The 18,541-nt window shown below is 41.9% G+C and overlaps 1 protein-coding gene and 1 pseudogene across 1 annotated transcript; both read right to left on the reverse strand.

The window, feature by feature from the left end:
* Positions 1-3,863: 3,863 nt before the first annotated feature.
* On the reverse strand, positions 3,864-4,853 carry LOC130105801 (olfactory receptor 52K1-like). Its single transcript, XM_056271991.1, has one exon. The coding sequence runs from the start codon at positions 4,809-4,811 to the stop codon at positions 3,864-3,866; it is 948 nt and encodes a 315-aa protein (XP_056127966.1). The 5' UTR covers positions 4,812-4,853.
* Positions 4,854-6,426: 1,573 nt separating this feature from the next.
* Positions 6,427-18,028, reverse strand: LOC130105808 (olfactory receptor 8K5-like; annotated as a pseudogene).
* Positions 18,029-18,541: the final 513 nt, after the last annotated feature.

Raw genomic sequence — 18,541 nt, forward strand, 5'->3', positions numbered from 1 at the left:
TGAGGCAGAGCGGCGACGTGCGTCATGGGGTTCTCAGATGGAGCTCGCCGATCGCCTTGAGAGGGGTGTAATCCTCTCAGACGATTTGGCGGCTGACGAGGGTGAGCTGAAGGTGTATTCTGACTTTTCCCCTCCTAGTCCGGCAGCGAGTGCTCTTCCGGACGAGCAGGAGATGATCCCTGCCCAGTGTATGCTGAGCTGGTTGCAGTTTTGGAACATGCCACGGGCAGACTAAAGCTGCCGTGGCGGCGCTGGGGGAGACTGCTCGCGGTAGACTGGATGATTGGTTTCTCCCCGGCCATAAACCACCAGCTCAGGTGAGCCTTCCATTCCCCAAGTTTGAAAATTAAAAAACATAATCACAATTTACTGACCAAGTACATTCACACATGTTTAGTTTTATTTGGTGCTTGTTCACACAAATGGGACAGAGCAGAAGAACGGCAGTGTTACAAGGAGCATACATTTATTTTGTTTCGGTCTTACCCTGCCATGCAATCACAATGGGCTGCCAGAATATTTCCATCACTTTTGACAGCAACCCAGGTGTTGTGAGGCTTCTCTGTGACCCTATAGGATGGCTTGACTTGGGTCTTAAAAATGGTACTACTGTCAGATCCTTCAGGTTTAAAATGATGGATTGTCTGCACCCATCCATCTGTAAAAAATATGTGCGCTTCTAATGATTTGTTGTTTTTAATTTTCCTTGCCGTGTAAATTCTTATAAATGAAACAACACCATCATTAAAATAAAGTATGATCTACTCTTCACAGCACAGCAGGCTAAACATTATTGAACAATATTATCTCAATAATAATGTATTGCATGACATCTCAAGCTTGATTAGAAAGCAGGACACTAGCAACCTTAAACATACAGTTTAAGTTATGTAAGCTTCCCACAACTCCAATATTTTACAACCTATCATGATCATCGTGTTATTTTAGATAGATAACTGCTGGGCTGTCTTAGTGTATGTCCGTTATCAACTAGCCCAGGCTACCTGCCATCATCATCCTGCTATCTTAGCATGCTATCGAAAGCTAAGTCATAGTTGTATGGCTGGTGTTACACCCCGTCTAGAAAATTGCACTCAGTTCTCTAAATCTAAAGACATAATATATACATTTAAAGATGTTTACTTTCAAAAACGAAGTAAAATCATTCACTGGCTTACCTCGTGACTCGATGAGGTACGACTAAATGTCCGGGTAAGACACCTCTGGCCACTGGGTGGGGTTGTTACACCAATTTAATGCTGGGAGAATGAAGGGACATGTTTTTAAATTGACCAAATTAAGTTTGTGGATGTATCTTTCACGCTCTATGGCAGCCAGGGTGGACATATAATTACTTGATTAGTTTAATCTTACTGATTTCTTAAGTTATTCACGCCTGCCGGCTGTGTAAAGATGTTGTTTTGTGCCGCTATTTTGTATTGAAGTCTATGGGAAGTCTAGTTTATTTTCCACTAAAAAGGGGCGGTGACGAATTTGACAGTTAAGTTCCCGGATGTGCCGGTAGTATGTATACAAAAAATGTAAAAACACTGATACCAAGCACCCCATGGTCCTATGAACCATTAATACATAGGCTAGTTACTAAAAAGGACAAAAACAGTAAGTGATTACAACATGATAGTCAAACATGTGGGCTACAGGCATTATGTAGAATTATGCAATGAAATGATTTTTGACAATAAGTCCTCTTAGCATCATTTTGGAATAATCTGATGCATTTTGATGTTTAAAGATAAAGAGCCAGAGACAAATGTCAGAAGGACTTGCTGAGATAAGGCTGTTACTGGTGGGGTACATGAGCACTAATTTTCCAAAGTAAAGTAGGCTACATGTATAGTAACGTATACATATATGTGACTGAATTGATCATTGTCCATTCTCACTGTCTTTTATTTATAAAAGTAATTCTGTGCACATCCCACCTTCTGGCAGGTGCAGGACAAAAGGAACTTACTAAAGTGAAAAAAATGTAATGACCCAGCAGTCGAAACGTTGCCTTTATATTAAATATGCGAGTTCAAAGCAGTGTTGTGGACATTACATTTTTTTCATTCTCACTGTCTGCCAGGGAAAGTTCAGTGGAGAAGGATTTGGCATTTCTCTCACTCCTCCACTTTCACCTCCATCTCGTTGTCACGCGCTGGCTAGAGATGATGATAATCCAGATTCACAAGGCTTGACACAGAATAATGATGAAATCACATTTAATAAATACAAGGAACATTAGCGAGAAACGCCAGCATGACAAGTTAACATAAGACAAAGAAAAGAAGATAAGTGAGGGTATAAATCCACAGGATGATGAGTAACAGGTAAGACACTAATCAATGAAACAATGAATAACTATGGTAACCACAAAAAACATTAACTAAACACACAACTGAATGCAAGCAATGTCAAAATAAGAGTTCATGAACAAGGACACAGAGGAACTGTATCACTTGTCTACAAATTTTAGCACTTTCTGCATTGTTTGAATCAGAATAAATATGAGGAAATTATGGTAAATCTTATGTTTAAGAAAATCATCTTGTCATCCTACTGTTTTCATTTAACCTACTGAACCTATTAGAGTACATTTGAGGTGTCTCTGTTAAATGGGTATATGCATGTCACATAACAGAATAATGTACTGTATTTACAGAATCAGTAGGCCCACACTATTTTTATGCATATTACAAGGCAGAATTAGAAATCCTATCGGTTATTAATATTTTTAATATTGGCTGTTAAATTTCATTTCAATTTCCATATTTTCATCCTCATCTATGAGTAAAATTACTTTCTCTTTTACTAAATTGTACTGTATAATACCAGATAATGGCTTGAGCCATGTGGACTATTAACATTTAAAATACAATTTCTGTTATTTCATGTAATGTTGTATTATTTTTAAAAAGGTAAGTTCACATTTGGAATATATATCAATTATAACCAAACCATACAATTCAATTCTAAATTCTAAATATATATAAATTATAACCAAACCATACAATTCAATTCATACAATTCAATTCATTTCAATTTCCTTATTTTCACTCTCATCTATGAGTAAAATTACTTTCTCTTTTACTAAATTGTACTGTATAATACCAGATAATGGCTTGAGCCATGTGGACTAATTTAAGATAACATTTCTGTTTTTTTCATGTAATGTTGTACTATTTTTAATAAGGTAAGTTCACATTTGGAATATATATAAATTATAACCAAACCATACAATTCAATTCTAAATGGTTTGGAATATCTTAATTAGAACAGGTGAACAGTACAGTCTATTAAATGAACATTTGCTAAACCTTATATGCAAAAAAGAAGTTTGATGTGTTTTAATGCTCATTTAGAGGGCAATACAATTTACTTATTGAATAAGTAAATTGTTACTTATTCAATAAGCCTTCTGAGAAGGCCTTCACAGAGCCTTCTCAGCTGCTGCACCAACTCTCTGGAACGCCCTCACCGACCACATCAAACAGTCAAGCTCCTCAACATCCTTCAAACAGGCCCTCAAAACTCACCTCTTTGAACTTGCTTTTTCCCATTAACAGACTTTTCTAATTCCTCATCCTTTTACGCCACCTCTCTTGAATTACCTGTAAAGCGTCTTTGAGTGTCTAGAAAAGCGCTATAAAAATTGAATGTATTATTATTATTAATAAATTAATTTATACATCAGGAAAATTTATTACATTTAGCATATTTTATTAAATAAAATAATTTCACAAATATGTAATTGATTCGGATTGAAAGGGCTAACACAGCCAAAAAAAACAAACAGTATTACTGTAATAAAGTAATTTCAATATATATTTTTTAAAATTTGTTCATAGGTTGTTCTCTATTCATATGCTCACTTTCATATCTCTAATTTTTTTCTTTAATGCATCTTTGATATCCTTGGTTCTGAAGCAGTATATCATGGGATTGACAACAGGTGGGAGCAGACTGTACCACATTATTAACATAACCCGGATGCCAGGTGAGATGCTCACATTTATCACATCATGCACATAAACAACACATCTGGGCACATAGTACAGGCAAATGATAAGAAGCTGAGGAGTGCAAGTTGAGAATGTTTTATATCGGGCCTGAATGTCTGAGATTTTGAAAACACATGTGATGATGGCCATAAAAGAAAATATAATGAAAATTAAAGGGCCCAAAAGAACAAACATAGCACATGAAAATGAAACAAACTTTTTCTGCCTTACATCTCCACAAGACAGATTAATAATTGAATTTTGGTCACAGTAATTTTGGGTTATTACATTAGAAGAGCAGTAGGGTTCATTGAAGGCATTAAAAACAATGATTGACATCCACGATATACAGATTGCCCAAATCACAGCACATGCCATAACAATAGTTTTGTTTGTAATGAGGACACAGTATCTCAGTGGGTTACACACTGCAACAAACCGATCAATTGCCATTAATAGCATTAGGAAAGAGGCAATACTCCCTAAATAGTGAACAAAAAACATCTGCACCAAGCAGCTATAAAATGATATCTCACTGCTATTAAAAAAGTATTTTGCAATGGCTTTAGGCAGCGTGACAGTTCCAAAAGCAAGATCACACACAGCAAGATTACAGAAGATTAAATAGGTGGGTTTCTGAAGGCTTCTCTCACAAGAAATAAAAGAAATAATAAAGATATTTCCTCCTGTCAGTGTCAAGTAGACAAAGAACAAAAGGGTTCCCACAGCTCCATAATACTGTGGATGGAGTCCTGGAAATCCCAGCAGGTAGAATTCAGTAAAGACAGTGACATTGGTGTTGATCATGACTCTATACGGCTTCAGAATGACCTCATACAGCAAAAATGTTAAAAAAGCATTGACTTTTACAAAAGCATTTGACTGTCAAGGCAAAATAAAGCAACATCCAAACATTTTTAACAATTACTGACTTTATAAAGTACAGATTATATTGATAAGATGATAGTTCACATACAGTACATACCTCTGTGGAAACTATTTAGATTTCAATAGCATAATCTATTAAATTTGCATTCATTTGACTTTGACCACCAAACTGGAGAAGTTTCACTGAATCACCAATTGTATTAATGCACAAACAAAAAAATAATCTGTCGTGTGCATATGCCATAGGTATGACATAAATTGTCCCTCTCTCTGTGGATCCATCTGACAACGAAAAAGACACTGTTTATCATCACTCTCCAAAACCAAAGACACCTCCCCACAGGATGACGTGTTTTTGGAGTTTCTCCAGTCTCATTGCTGCATGGTTTTCTTTTTTTTTTTCATGGAAACAGTTTGATTTCTTTGACAACTCTAACATGCTTGAGTCTTGCTGTAGTTTGAAATAAAACCTCATAATCCCTTAAATGGCATGATATATTGAGTGACCACAATTGTTGACAGTCTACAGTAAGAGCTATGAAGTAGCATATAGCTGAGATACAAATTTTTGAGTTGAGAATAGGCCAAAACAGTTTAAAATTAAATTACTTTAAATTTAACAACTCAATTTTAATTATTAGTTTTAATGAGTGCATTAGTAATTCATTGGCATGAGTCTATGCTTCTCCATTCTCAAACAAGTATGTAACTTCCCACCATCACAATACTCATTTTCAGTCAGACTATTCAGGTCCATCGGGAAAAAAAAATCACCTGAAAGTTCCATGAAATACTCCAATCCCCATTACCAAATGAGCCAAACACCACCAGGAAATAAAGAAAAAAAAATATTCAATGTACATGCACTATATTACTCTTTCACTTTTATAATCAGCATGCATTATCTAATATATTTTAACTAATTGAATATTATTTGGTCCACAGCTTGCCATATTTTAATCATGTTCCTTTTAACTGAGTAAATTTAATTGTCACAGTGAACAGATTTTTGCTAAGCATCAATAAATGCATTTTAAAAATATGATTATTTATATAAAAGTCAAATAGATGCAAATAGTTAAAAGTAATCTATGCCATGATTTTTTTACCCCTTTCTTCCCTGTTTCAGTTATGTATTACTCTCAAATATGCATCACATTTTTATTAGTTAATTTCATTTTGTTGTGTAATTCAAATGGGTGTGAATTTTGGTAACACTTTACAATAAGGTTTCATGAGTTAACTAAGAATAAACAATAATTCTACAGCATTTGTTAATCTTAATGTTCATTAATACAATAAAATGTTGTATTTGTTAACATTAGTTACTGTGAACTAACATGAACAATCAATGAACAGCTGGATTTTTATTAACAAAGATTATTAAATAATATATAATGTATTGCTCATTGTTAGTTAACAAGACCTACTGGAATCTGTTTTATGCTTCCAGTATTATCTGATCTGTATTAGGAATATGAGGATATTATCTAGAGTTTGACAACAGTTTGTACAGCTCAAGGGATAAAGCACATTAGAGCAGCTGTAAAGGAATAGAAATTTGTTTCTTTTTAAATAGATCTCCTAATGCATTTTTTACCTCTTCTGTTCTCAAACAATAAATAAGGGGGTTGATCATGGGTGAGAGTAGGTTATACATCATAACAATGACTAATCGCAAATCAGTACTGAACTTTATACCAATGTTGCCAAACAAAAAAATAAAACACCTGGGTAGAAAATAGAGAGCAATTATGATGAGCTGAGGACTGCACGTGGAGAAAGTCTTCATCCTTCCACGAGGACTTGAAATTTGCATAACTGCTACAAAGATTAAGCAGTATGAGAAAACAATAATAGCACCAGTACTACAAGGGCATAAATGAGAGCTGGAACACTATACAGTGCTCTGTCTGTGCATGCCAGTGTTGTAATGGAAACGTGATCACAGTAACAGTGTATAATGGTGTTTTCTGCACAATAAGGAAGAGGGTATGCTCGAATGACTATCATTAAGGGCCCTACTAAACTCAAAACCCAAGAGCCAAGGATCAAAATGAGTACATTTCTGTTTATCATGAAACTATGATATTGAAGTGGGTAACATATTTGTCAGGAAAACGAGAGAGAAGGCAATAGCAGGTAAAATTATGTTTATTTAGAAATGAACAGAAGGTCTGGTCCACACCAACACGACACACAGGGGCGGGAGAGTGACGCAGGGACTTTGACAGGCAACCTGGCTGAAGGTGGATGGTGGATGAATCAAGAGTCTGAATCTGAAGAGTCTGAAGAGTTTTTTATTTATTTTTATTTATTTATTTTTTCAAGCAAAGAGTGTAACAACAGAAAAGATATACAACAATAGTAATAATAATAATAACTTATACACTTATGCTTGAAATGGAGTGGGGAGAAGTAAAACTTATTGAACCCCACCCCAGTCTGTCAAAGAATTTTTACAAACAAAATAGCAGCTTCCTTCAATAATCGCAAAGAGAGAGAAAAAAAAGAAGAAAAAGATATATATATGTATAAAATAAATAATAGTAATAATAGTAGCTCATTGAGAAACAGTATTGTAGTTGCACACGTGCAAAACCACACATATTCATAATATACAAATATTACCTCAGGTAACAGTGATTATCAAATACCAACAATGGTAGACGGAATACCACAAGGGTACATAACAATAACATACAGCTACCAACAATGGTAGACGGAATACCACAAGGGTACATAACAATAACATACAGCTACCAACAATGGTAGACGGAATACCACAACAATAACATACAGCTACTAACAATGGTAGATGGAATACCACAAGGGTAAATAAACTAATCCAACACTCCACACAATATGAATACAATCAAACCTCATTACCATTGTAAAGGGACCAGACCTTTTGTTTATAAAGACGTTTGAAATTGTGAATGCTTTAATTCCGGCCCCAGATTATTCCACAAAGTAACCCCCTTACCACAAAGTTGGGACCACAAAGTTTCCAAATCCTCTCAAACTGTACGACTGCTCTTTTTGAGAAAACATATTTTGAATGTTCACAGGTAATAAATAGTGATGCACTTTGAACATGAACTGTGCATTATATAATTTTACAAGATCCTGCATTTTTAATACCTTTGATTTGAGAAAGAGAGGATTTGTGTGCTCAAAATAGGCGACCTTGTGTGTAATTCGTACAGCTCCTTTCTGTAGCAAAAAAAGTGACTGTATTACATTTTTGTAATTATTGCCCCATACCTCTACACAGTAGGTTAGATATGGCTGTATTAAAGAACAATACAAGGTATGGAGTGCATTATAATCAAGGATATGTTTAACTGGTAACGCTTCCTTTTACAGTACAGTACTTACGTGTACTTACAGTGTACTTACCTAGAAAGTACTGGCTAATATAAGGTAAGTACATGGGTTAGGGGTAGGTTTAGGGGTAGGTTCAGGGTTAGTACCTAGTTATTACCCAGTAATTATAATTACTATAATAACATAGTAAGTACATGGGTAACAGGACTGTAAAAGGAAGCGTTACCGTTTAACTCTACTAATTATAGCAATGCTTTTGGAGACTTTAGTAGTTATATGTCTGATGTGGGCATTCCAACTTAACTTATAGGGCCCTATCTTGCACCCGGCGCAAATGACTTTGTACACTGACGCATGTATCATTCCTATTTTGCAGCCGCGCAAAGCGGGCTTTTCCCTCCACAGACGCACGTCGCTAAACTAGGAAATGAACTTCCGCTCCCTGGGCGGGTCGGCGCAAAAAGGAGGCGTGTTTCGGCGCAAACATTCCCTAGTGCTATTTTGCTGTTCCAGAAAACAATTCCGCCACTGACCAGAAAAAAACCTAGTCTAAAGTCAGTGGCGCGTTGCGCGTTGTTCATAATGCTATTTTAAGCGCGCATGCTTGGCCATAATGTAGCGGGTGCACAACGCGCATACACTTTGATTCTCTCATCAACACAGATGCAGCAGTTTTTATTTTTGCAAATCATAGGCTACATTATAACAAGGAAAAATATTAACACATGAGGGAAATCATTGTGGTGTCCATGAAGATATAAAAAAAATGTAGTTTTTTTCCTCCCACGCCTGTTTAACCGACGCTGATTTGGGTGGGTTTCTCCCATCCCCATACAACGTCACTTCTCTGTCTTTCACGGTCCTGACAAGAACGTCGGTCTGTTCTGCTGTGAACCGCTCCTGGCGCGCGCCTGGTAAATCCGCCGTTATAATAGCAATCCGCCATGCAACATGCGCACCTGCTCTTAAAGGGAATGTGAGATGACGCTCTGATTGGTTTATTTCACGTTACGCCCAAACCACACCTATGAATAATGAAGCTACTTCAGACCAACCCCTTTTAGATTTGCGCCAGGCGCAAGAGGCATTTATCCCGCCGGGAAAATAGCAACAGCGCCGGGATCCGCCCACAAAGTTACTTGCGCTTTGCGCTTTGACACTTGCGTTTCAGAACGTTAAAATAGGGCCTATTATCTTTCTGGCCAAGAAAGAATAACCTTTTCCAGCTAAAGTAAATCAAGTAGCAGGGTAATAGCATAGGTAGCTAGATCAAGATGTTTAAGCGACTTTGATATTTTTGTGAGTGGCAAACACAGAGACAATAAGATGTGAATATAATGGTTTAATAAATGAAACTACGGTAGGCTACACACACAACTAAACTAAGCAAAGATTGTATACAGAATCAAGAAAGTAAAGTGAAGAAAGAGAGAGAGAGAAGCTACGAAAAATATCAGAGAATCAGGGTCACCTTAAAGGGGCACAATAACTTAGAAACGCATCTAAAGGCTGAAAACGGGTACTTGCATTGGTTTTGGTTGCTGAACAAGTCCAGATGCAGGAGATTCTTGAAGATTTTTGCCAGGAGTGCTCTGACGCATTCGTTTGGGTTCTTGGGGTGGTCCACGTTGAATCCAAAGAAGTTAACTTGAAGATGAAGTTGCCGGAAGAAGACAGGAGGATGGTGTCTCAAAGAGATTGAGCAAAGATCTGACCTAATCAGATACTTTTAAGGGTCCTATCAGTTCACACACATTTGGTGAGGTGACCAATCTAAGATGACCTGGAGAAAGTCTTTGTTCCATCTTATCCCCATTTGCATGTTCATGGTGGCATGGCGAATTTGTGCAGTCTTTACACAAAAGTATGGTAAAAATATCCTGATGCAATTTATCATAACATATTGTACACCATTGATTATAAAATCAAAAGAGGATTATTTTGATACCAAGAAAGAGGGGATTTGAAGACATTAAAGCAGTGATACATCTTCTTTGGATATCAACATTGGAAGTTACTCTAACATAACTAAAGAATCATAACTAGTCATAAGTAATAAAACATAGGGACATGCATAAAACACAGGAGAAATACTATAAACATTTGAGAAGGCGTGTGGGTATGAATGGAGTAAGTGTCCTTGTGTATTGGAAGTTTATCTCTATCTCTATATTTTAAGTTGTTTTGTAAAGCCTCTTGCTGCTATCAAGAGTGAATGTCACTGGTTCTGTGTCTTAACAACTATATACTTTTGATGTGCCATGTTTACACAGGGGTTTTTTATTATTTATTTGTTAGTGCACTTTAATACACCATGTATGGTTGTTGTATGCTCCGAACACAATTTCGTTGCTGTTCTCTGGATGACAATGACAATAAACGTGAAATGAATGAAATTAAATGAAATAGTCTTGACCAAATGGCTAGTGTTGTCTGGTCTCCTGTGCTGTCTTTGAGGGTTGCAGACACAGTCTCTAGCTGAGATCGTTCAGGGGAGCAGAGGTGAAAACGGCCTTCTCTTGCTGAGATCGTTCAGGGGAGCAGAGGTGATAACGGCCTTTGAAGAGAACTGGTTTTAGGGCCGATGACAACAGGGGAGAGGAGGAAGGTTTTCTGATGACTAGGGGTATTTGATTAAGGCCATTCATTACATGTCTCACGCATCACATCGAGAATCTCGTATCAATTCAGTCACATGTGACTTTAACCGAGGTTGGTTCATAGGTTATTTTCTTAAGAAAAGCCACCACTAACCTATTTTTACCTATTTTGACACCTGCTCCATATGATCCCGATAAGCTGACAGGGCAGCCACAAACACTTTAAGCGTGGCTGGAGAACGTACAGCATCCAACAAGTATAGCAGGAAGTCCAACACCTCACTAATAGGGCAATCAACTGGGTTGAGAGCACGATCTGTGCACCAGGAGACAAACAGCTTCCACTTACTGGCGTAAGTGCGACGTGTTAAAGGCAGCACTCATAATCGTATTCCTTACTCTTGTTGAACACTGACAAGTTGTTAGAGTTGATAAGAGGCAGTTACTCAACTCGATAGTTATCCAAAACATAAGGATCTGAATTGGCCTTTTTACAAAGTGGATTCACTACTGCATGTTTCAGGATTGATGGAACAGTGCCTTGAGAGAGGCTACTATTTATAATTGTCAAAACAAAAGGTTCAACTACACCCAGCACTTCCATAAGGAGACGAGGAGGCACTACACCCAAGAGAAAATGAGCAAGAGGAAAGCTTCATTTTATGGAAAAGGTCCACAAGAAAAGAAGAAGAAATAGGCTCAAACTCAGTTAAGCGGACTGAACATGGGTCATTAACAGATGAGTTAATTTTAAAATTTGGGGATAAAAGATCGAATAGTATTAATTTTATCCAAAAAAAAAACAAAAAAAAACAGATTGTAGATGTACATTACATCATGGCAAATCATACTAGACCGTGGTATATCATGGTATCACAACATGTTAGCATCTGCCCAGGGCTGAGTTTTGCCACTGCAAGCACCACACACATTTTCTTCAGGAAATGTAGCCTACTTTCTAGTTTTATAGTATTCTATGCAGTGATAAAAGCTATGTCGAATAGCATTGCTTTATAATTTTACTTTATTCTAATGAAAATACCAGAGATGTCTAGAAAAACACAGATAAACCAAAATAGTCGCAGTTTTATGTTTATTGTCTTCATATTTCATCAGTCAAAACTGTCCTTGTCCATATAAGGGATTTCCTTGAACCTCATATGTTTTATGACTTCTATTGCCTCATTTGTGGACTTTCAACTCTGCACTCTGTCTACAAATATGAATGAAACAGACATTAAATCACATGTGTAGTCACTAATGCTCACAACACTCTATTTTGGGAAAAATAGTAAAAATAATACTTCCCTCTAAGGAAATTTGAATTAAACAAATGCAAATCCATAAGTTTTTCTCAGGTGTAGAGAAGTGTACAGGAGTTTTTTCTCTCAGTGGATGTGTAACAGACCTAGGCCGTAAGAGCTGTGCATGCAAACCTCACTCCCCTGGCCTCAAGAGGCGTGCTAGCTACTGACGCTAATGGCTACGGTCTTTAGCATTCCTTGGCCTGCCTCCCACACGCCAGAGACCTTGGTTTAAATCCTGCTTGGAGCGGGTCGAGTAGGACTGGTTACATTTGGTGCCGTTTACCCGGATGGTTTAGTTTAGAGTGTAACGGACATAGGCCAGGCAGCAAGAACTGTGCGTGTAAACCTTCGATTAGGACCAGTTACAGATGCATAAGCTTTCCTGACAAAAATTAAGAAATTACCATAACAGATTTTTTATCAGAATAAATTAATATTTTATAATAAAACTTTAGACCTTTTAATGATTTATAGGAAAATAAAGCTGTATTTTCAAGTGCTTAACTAATATGGATGGATGTTGTTTGGATTGTGATTAATGATATTGGGCTATATAAACAAAACGTCTCAGGTTACGACTGTAACCATAGTTCCCTGAGAAAGGGAACGAGACGATGCGTCAACGACGCTTTGGGAACGCCCCCAGCGTGAATGCGTCTGAGCATCAATGTCAACTAGTCCAATGGAAAGAATGAGCGTCACGGGCGGGTGACGTCATGACCAGGAAGGGATAAAAGCACATCCGGTGCAAACCGGCATTAGCTTCTAAATCGCCAAAGCAAGCCGATCACAGGGATGCAGGAAGTATGGCAGGGTGACGCATCGTCTCGTTCCCTTTCTCAGGGAACTATGGTTACAGTCGTAACCTGAGACGTTCCCTTTCGAGGGAACTCGCGATGCGTCAACGACGCTTTGGGAACGAGAATACCCAAAACGCCAGACTTTCAAATGCCTGAGTGTCAGCCTGTTGTCACACTGCACCAAGCACCTGGGATCCTGGGGCAGCATCCAGGTCCAAGCTGTAAAACCTCACGAATGTGAGCGGTGAGGACCAGCCCGCCGCATCACAAACGTCTTGGAGAGAACTCCAGATAATACGCTTAGAAGCCATACTCCTAGTGGAATGAGCCCTGACCACCAAATGGTTGGCCAGAAGACTCACAAGCAAGAAGAATAGTCTCGACCATCTATTTGCTCAATAGGTTGGATTTTCTCGACAGAGAAGTCCGATGAACATAAGTGTCCAGTGCTCGCACTAGGCACAAGAGGTTCAGCTTTTCCTGGTCCGAAAAATAGGGGAGGACAGAAACCTGCAGCACAATAGGCCTCGGAATAATGGTAGGCACCTTTGGAACATATCCATGTTTGCCTTGGCCATCCCCGGTGCACTCAAGGCAGGTGGGGACCGAAAGGGCCTGAAGGTCTGACTCTTATAGGGACGAAATAGCTAGCAGAATAGCTAGCAGAATAGTCTTAAAAGAAAGGAACTTCTCTGAGACCAAATCGTCCCGGGTTACGTATGTTACCCTAGTTCCCCGAAGGGACGGACGCTGCGTGTAATCGCAGTGGGAACGCCCTCAGCGTGACGCGTCTGAAGCATGAATGAAATCAGTCAATGGAGAGAATGAGCGTACGGCGAGTGACGTCATCGACCAGGAAGCTATAAATATCCCCTGAGCACACAATACGCCAGCTTAAAAGTTACTGAAGCAAGCGACCCAAGGGGATGCCGAGAGTATGCCAGGACACGCAGCGTACATACGTAACCCGGGACGTTCCCCTTCAGGGACTACCGCTGCGTGTAATGGCAGTGGGAACGCAATACCCACATCCCCATACGACCAAATCCCCGTCGTGTGTCATTAGGAGACACAAACCGACGAGAGAAACTGAGCCCCGGGAGTGGAGCTAAGATCGAGGGAATAAAATCTAACGAAAGTGTGCGGTGAGGACCAGCCTGCCGCATCACAAACGTCCTGAAGAGAAGCTCCTGACAGAAGAGCTGTAGAAGCAGCCATACTCCGGGTGGAATGAGCCCTTACAGCCAAAGGTGAAGGCTGATGGGCCGAACCATAAGCAAGTGAGATGGCCTCGACCACCCACTTGCTCATCCTTTGCATAGATGCAGGACACCCTTTCTTAGGTGACCCAAAAAGACGAACAGTTGTTCCGATCTCCTCCACAGGGCAGCTCTGTGGACGTAAGCATCTAAAGCCCAAACTGGGCACAACAAATTATGTTTCCTCTGGTCTGACGTCAGAAAAGGTGGAGGACAGAAAGCCTGCAGAACTATAGGTCTAACAAAAGTAGTTGGCACCTTAGGAATATAACCTGGTCTCGGACAGAGAAAGGCCTTAACCATACCAGGAGCAAATTCCAGGCACGAGGGAGCCACCGAAAGTGCTTGAATATCTCCAATTCTTTTTAGAGATGAGATAGCGAGAAGAAGGATAGTCTTAAGAGTAAGAAACTTTTCCGAAACTTCCTCGATGGGCTCGAAAGGAGCAAGGGAGAGACCTTCTAAGATGATGGCCAGATCCCAAGCTGGTACCCTCATGCGAACTGCAGGCCTCAGCCTCAAGGTGCCACGAAGGAAGCGAGACATAAGTGGGTGTTTCCCGAGGGAACCTCCACTTGAAGGGGTGTGGTAAGCAGCTAAGGCCGCCACATACACCTTCAGTGTGGAGTGGTATAACCCTGTGGAGAGACGGTCCTGCAGGTAATCCAGTACAGCACCGACCGGGCAGTTAACTGGGTCCTGCTGGCGCTCTCCACACCAAGAGGTGAAAAGTTTCCACCTCGCGGCATATAACTTCCTCGTGGAGGGAGCTCTGGATTGGAGGATGGTCTCAACGACCTCAGCCGAGAGACCAGAATCTATGAGCTGGGCCCCCTCAGAGGCCAAGCCCACAGCCTCCATAGCTCTGGGCGGGGGTGATTTTTTTTTTTAGGATCGACCCGCTCGCCTGAGAGAGCAGATCTCTCCTGATCGGTATCTCCAGGGGAGAGGTCCGCAAACCATACTCGGGCCGGCCAGAACGGGGCTATTAGCAGGAGACTGAGCCCGTCTCCAGAACTCCCGGGAGCAGAGCGATCGGGGGAAAAGCGTACAGACGTGACCTCGGCCACGGATGTACCTTTGCATCCAACCCCAGCGGGGCTGGATGGCTGAGAGAGAACCACAGCGGGCAGTGTGATGTTTCTCGAGAAGCAAATAGGTCTACCTCGGCACGACCGAAATGTTTCCATAGGAGTTCCACCACCTCGGGGTGAAGACTCCATTCCCCGGGCCTCGGCCCCTGTCTTGACAGGATGTCTGCCCCCTGATTTAAATACCCCGGGAGATAAATAGCTCTCAGAGAAAGAATTTTCCCCTGGGACCATAGAAGGATCTGACATGCCAGTTTGTAAAGCGGGCGAGAACGCAGACCCCCCTGATGGTTGATATAAGAAACCACCGATGTGTTGTCTGTCCGGACAAGAACATGGTGGCCCCTTAGGTCTGGGAGGAAGTGTTTCAGAGCCTGAAACACCACCAACATCTCTAGACAGTTTATGTGCCACAGACGATGATGGTCCTCCCACAGACCCTGAGCCGGGCGACCATCCATGATCGCCCCCCAACCCGTGAGAGAGGCATCTGTCGTTAGCATAACGCAACGACAAGGAGCTCCTAACACAGGGCCTTGGGACAGAAACCAAGGATCTTTCCACATGATCAGGGCGCGATGACACCGTCGCGAACTCACGATCATGCGAAGCGGATTTCCCCTCGGGGAGAATCCCTTGGTTCTGAGCCACCACTATAACGGTCCCATGTGCAATAGGCCAAAAGGTATCACGTTGGACGCAGCTGCCATGAGACCTAACAGTCTCTACCGTGGATGACTGGCCTAGCTTGACCTGATCTACTGCGGCGAGAATCAAAGCAATACGAGCAGGTGACAATCGTGCCTGCATCGTCGTTGAATCCCACACTACACCTAGAAAAGTGGTTCTCTGTAATGGAGAAAGAACACTCTTTTTGGCGTTGAGCCTCAGCCCCAGTCACTTGATATGAGCAAGAACGACATCTCGGTGCCGAACCGCCTGTTGTTCCGATTGAGCTAGAATCAAGCAATCGTCTATATAGTTCAGAATGCGGATGCCCTGTAACCTCAGCGGGGCTATAGCAGCCTCCATACACTTCGTGAATGTTCGGGGTGACAGTGCTAGGCCGAACGGAAGAACCCAATATTGGTACGCTTCGCCCCCGAAAGCGAACCTCAGGAACTTCCTGTGTTGAGGGAGGATAGATACATGGAAGTAAGCGTCCTTTAGATCTATCGTGACAAACCAGTCCTCGGATCTGATTTGAACATCCCGAGTGACAGACACAGCGCCCTGTAACGTACTGGCAGGGAACAGCTGGTCTGGGCACTCCACAACCCTCCTCGGAGGGGGCGAGCGTCCCTCGGGAAATCGCTCGCCGAGTCTCTCTACGCCCTGTGAAGGCAGGGTTAGTAGAGCAGACCCCTGAGGGCATCGGAAAAGACAGGGCACCGTGTTTTTGTGCAGTGAACTCAAGTCTTTCACGATGGGGACCACCCTCAGAGTCCTGACGTTCAGCACGTCAGGATTTTTTTTTTTTTTTTTGATGAAGTACCGGCTGTAGTATCCTAACTCCCTGCTGGGTGGGGGAACCCGTTCTATAGCCCCTTTTTGCAGCAGAGTTTTTACCTCCTGTTCTAATACCAGAGCCTGCTCGGGGCCCACCACTGTGGGCAGAACCCCTCTGAACCGAGGTGGACGTGTTCTGAACTGAATAGCGTACCCGTTCTCTATAGTATTCAGGACCCATTGAGAAACATTGGGATGAATTTTCCATTCCACCAGGAACTCTACTAAGGGAACCAGCCTCTCGAGGCTGGCCTCTGGATGAACATCCCGAGTGACAGACACAGCGCCCTGTAACACACTGGCAGGGAACAACTGGTCTGGGCACTCCACAACCCTCCTCGGAGGGGGCGAGCTTCCCTCGGGAAATCGCTCGCCGAGTCTCTCTACGCCCTGTAAAGGCAGGGTAAGTAGAGCAGACCCCTGAGGGCATCGGGAAAGACAGGGCACCGTGTTTTTGTGCAGTGAACTCAAGTCTTTCACGATGGGGACCACCCTCAGAGTCCTGACGTTCAGTACGTCAGGATTTTTTCGACGCGGCCTTCTTGGCGATAATGACTGTCCTCAGATCAGCCCTACCGCGGGAAGGTCGCGCCGGAAAGCGCCCCGCCTCGTCCCTCCAGTTTCTCTGCGGGGGGGGGGGGGGGGCACGAGACGCGACACTTCGTTTCTGCTGCGCTCTTTTTGAGGTACTCGGCGACTGGGACTGCCCTCGCTCAGCAGCTCCAGCGACACGCACTTTAAGGGGCACAAATTTCTGAAAAGCAGCCGCCTGTTTCTTCTCTTCCTGGAACCTCTCCGTGACAGAAAGAAGAGCGTCACCAAAGAGGCCCATAGGCGAAACTGGAGCATTTAAAAGGAGAGTCTTATCTTTTTCCTTCATAGAGGTCTGACTCAACCACAAGTGTCTCTCTGTGGCCACCATGGCTGCCATAGACCGGCCGATAGATTTAGCTGTCTCCCTGGTGGCCCGGAGAGTGAGATCAGCAGTCTGCCTGAGCTCATTAATCATTTCAACAGAAATTTCCCCCCCTACACACGCATCTTTAAGCAGGTCAGCCTGATAAGCCTGCATAATGGCCATAGTGTGTAGACATGCAGCCGCCTGACCCGCCGCCGAGTAAGCCTTCCCCACTAACACAGAAGTATTTTTTAGTGGTTTAGAGGGCAGAGCCGGTGCTTTAAGTGAAGATGATGAAGCTGGAGAGAGATAGCTCGCGAGCGTCTCCTCCGCCTCCGGCATCGTCACACAACCAGCAGATTTAGCACCAACAATGTTACCAAAAGCATTGGACTGATTTGTGTAAATTCTGCTAGAAACCGGTCTAACCCAGGTCTTTGAAACCTCAGCATGAAAATCGGGGAAGAACGGTAAGCACCGGCGAGAAGGTTGAGGTCGTGCAGACAGAAATCTAACATCTAGTTTACTTTTATTACTAGACTCCTGTCTATCAGCTGGCCACTCGATACTGAGCTTTTCAACAGCCCTAGATAACACATCCATCAAACCTTCTTCATTTGCAGTATAATGTGACAAACTAGTTTCCTCTGATGCCAAACTTTCGACATCCAGCTCCTCAGAACTGGATAATATTAATTCAACATCATCATGTGCCTCCACCCGGGCAGAAGTAACCGCCGCAGCGCGTGCTTCCAAAGCCGGGTGAGAGGCACTGGATCCCGCCGGAGAAAGCTGAGATAGGGCGGGGCCCGTCTCAACGTCGCCAGTGAGATCCATCTGCGAACCCCAAGACAA

Source organism: Rhinichthys klamathensis, unplaced genomic scaffold, assembly GCF_029890125.1.
Source record: "Rhinichthys klamathensis goyatoka isolate OS25496 unplaced genomic scaffold, OSU_Roscu_1.1 h1tg000329l_1, whole genome shotgun sequence".
NCBI classification, from domain to species: Eukaryota; Metazoa; Chordata; class Actinopteri; order Cypriniformes; family Leuciscidae; genus Rhinichthys; species Rhinichthys klamathensis.

Excerpts from the sequence above, each read along its gene's own strand:
- LOC130105801 (XM_056271991.1), bottom strand. The coding sequence starts at position 4,811 with ATGATCAACACCAATGTCACTGTCTTTACTGAATTCTACCTGCTGGGA.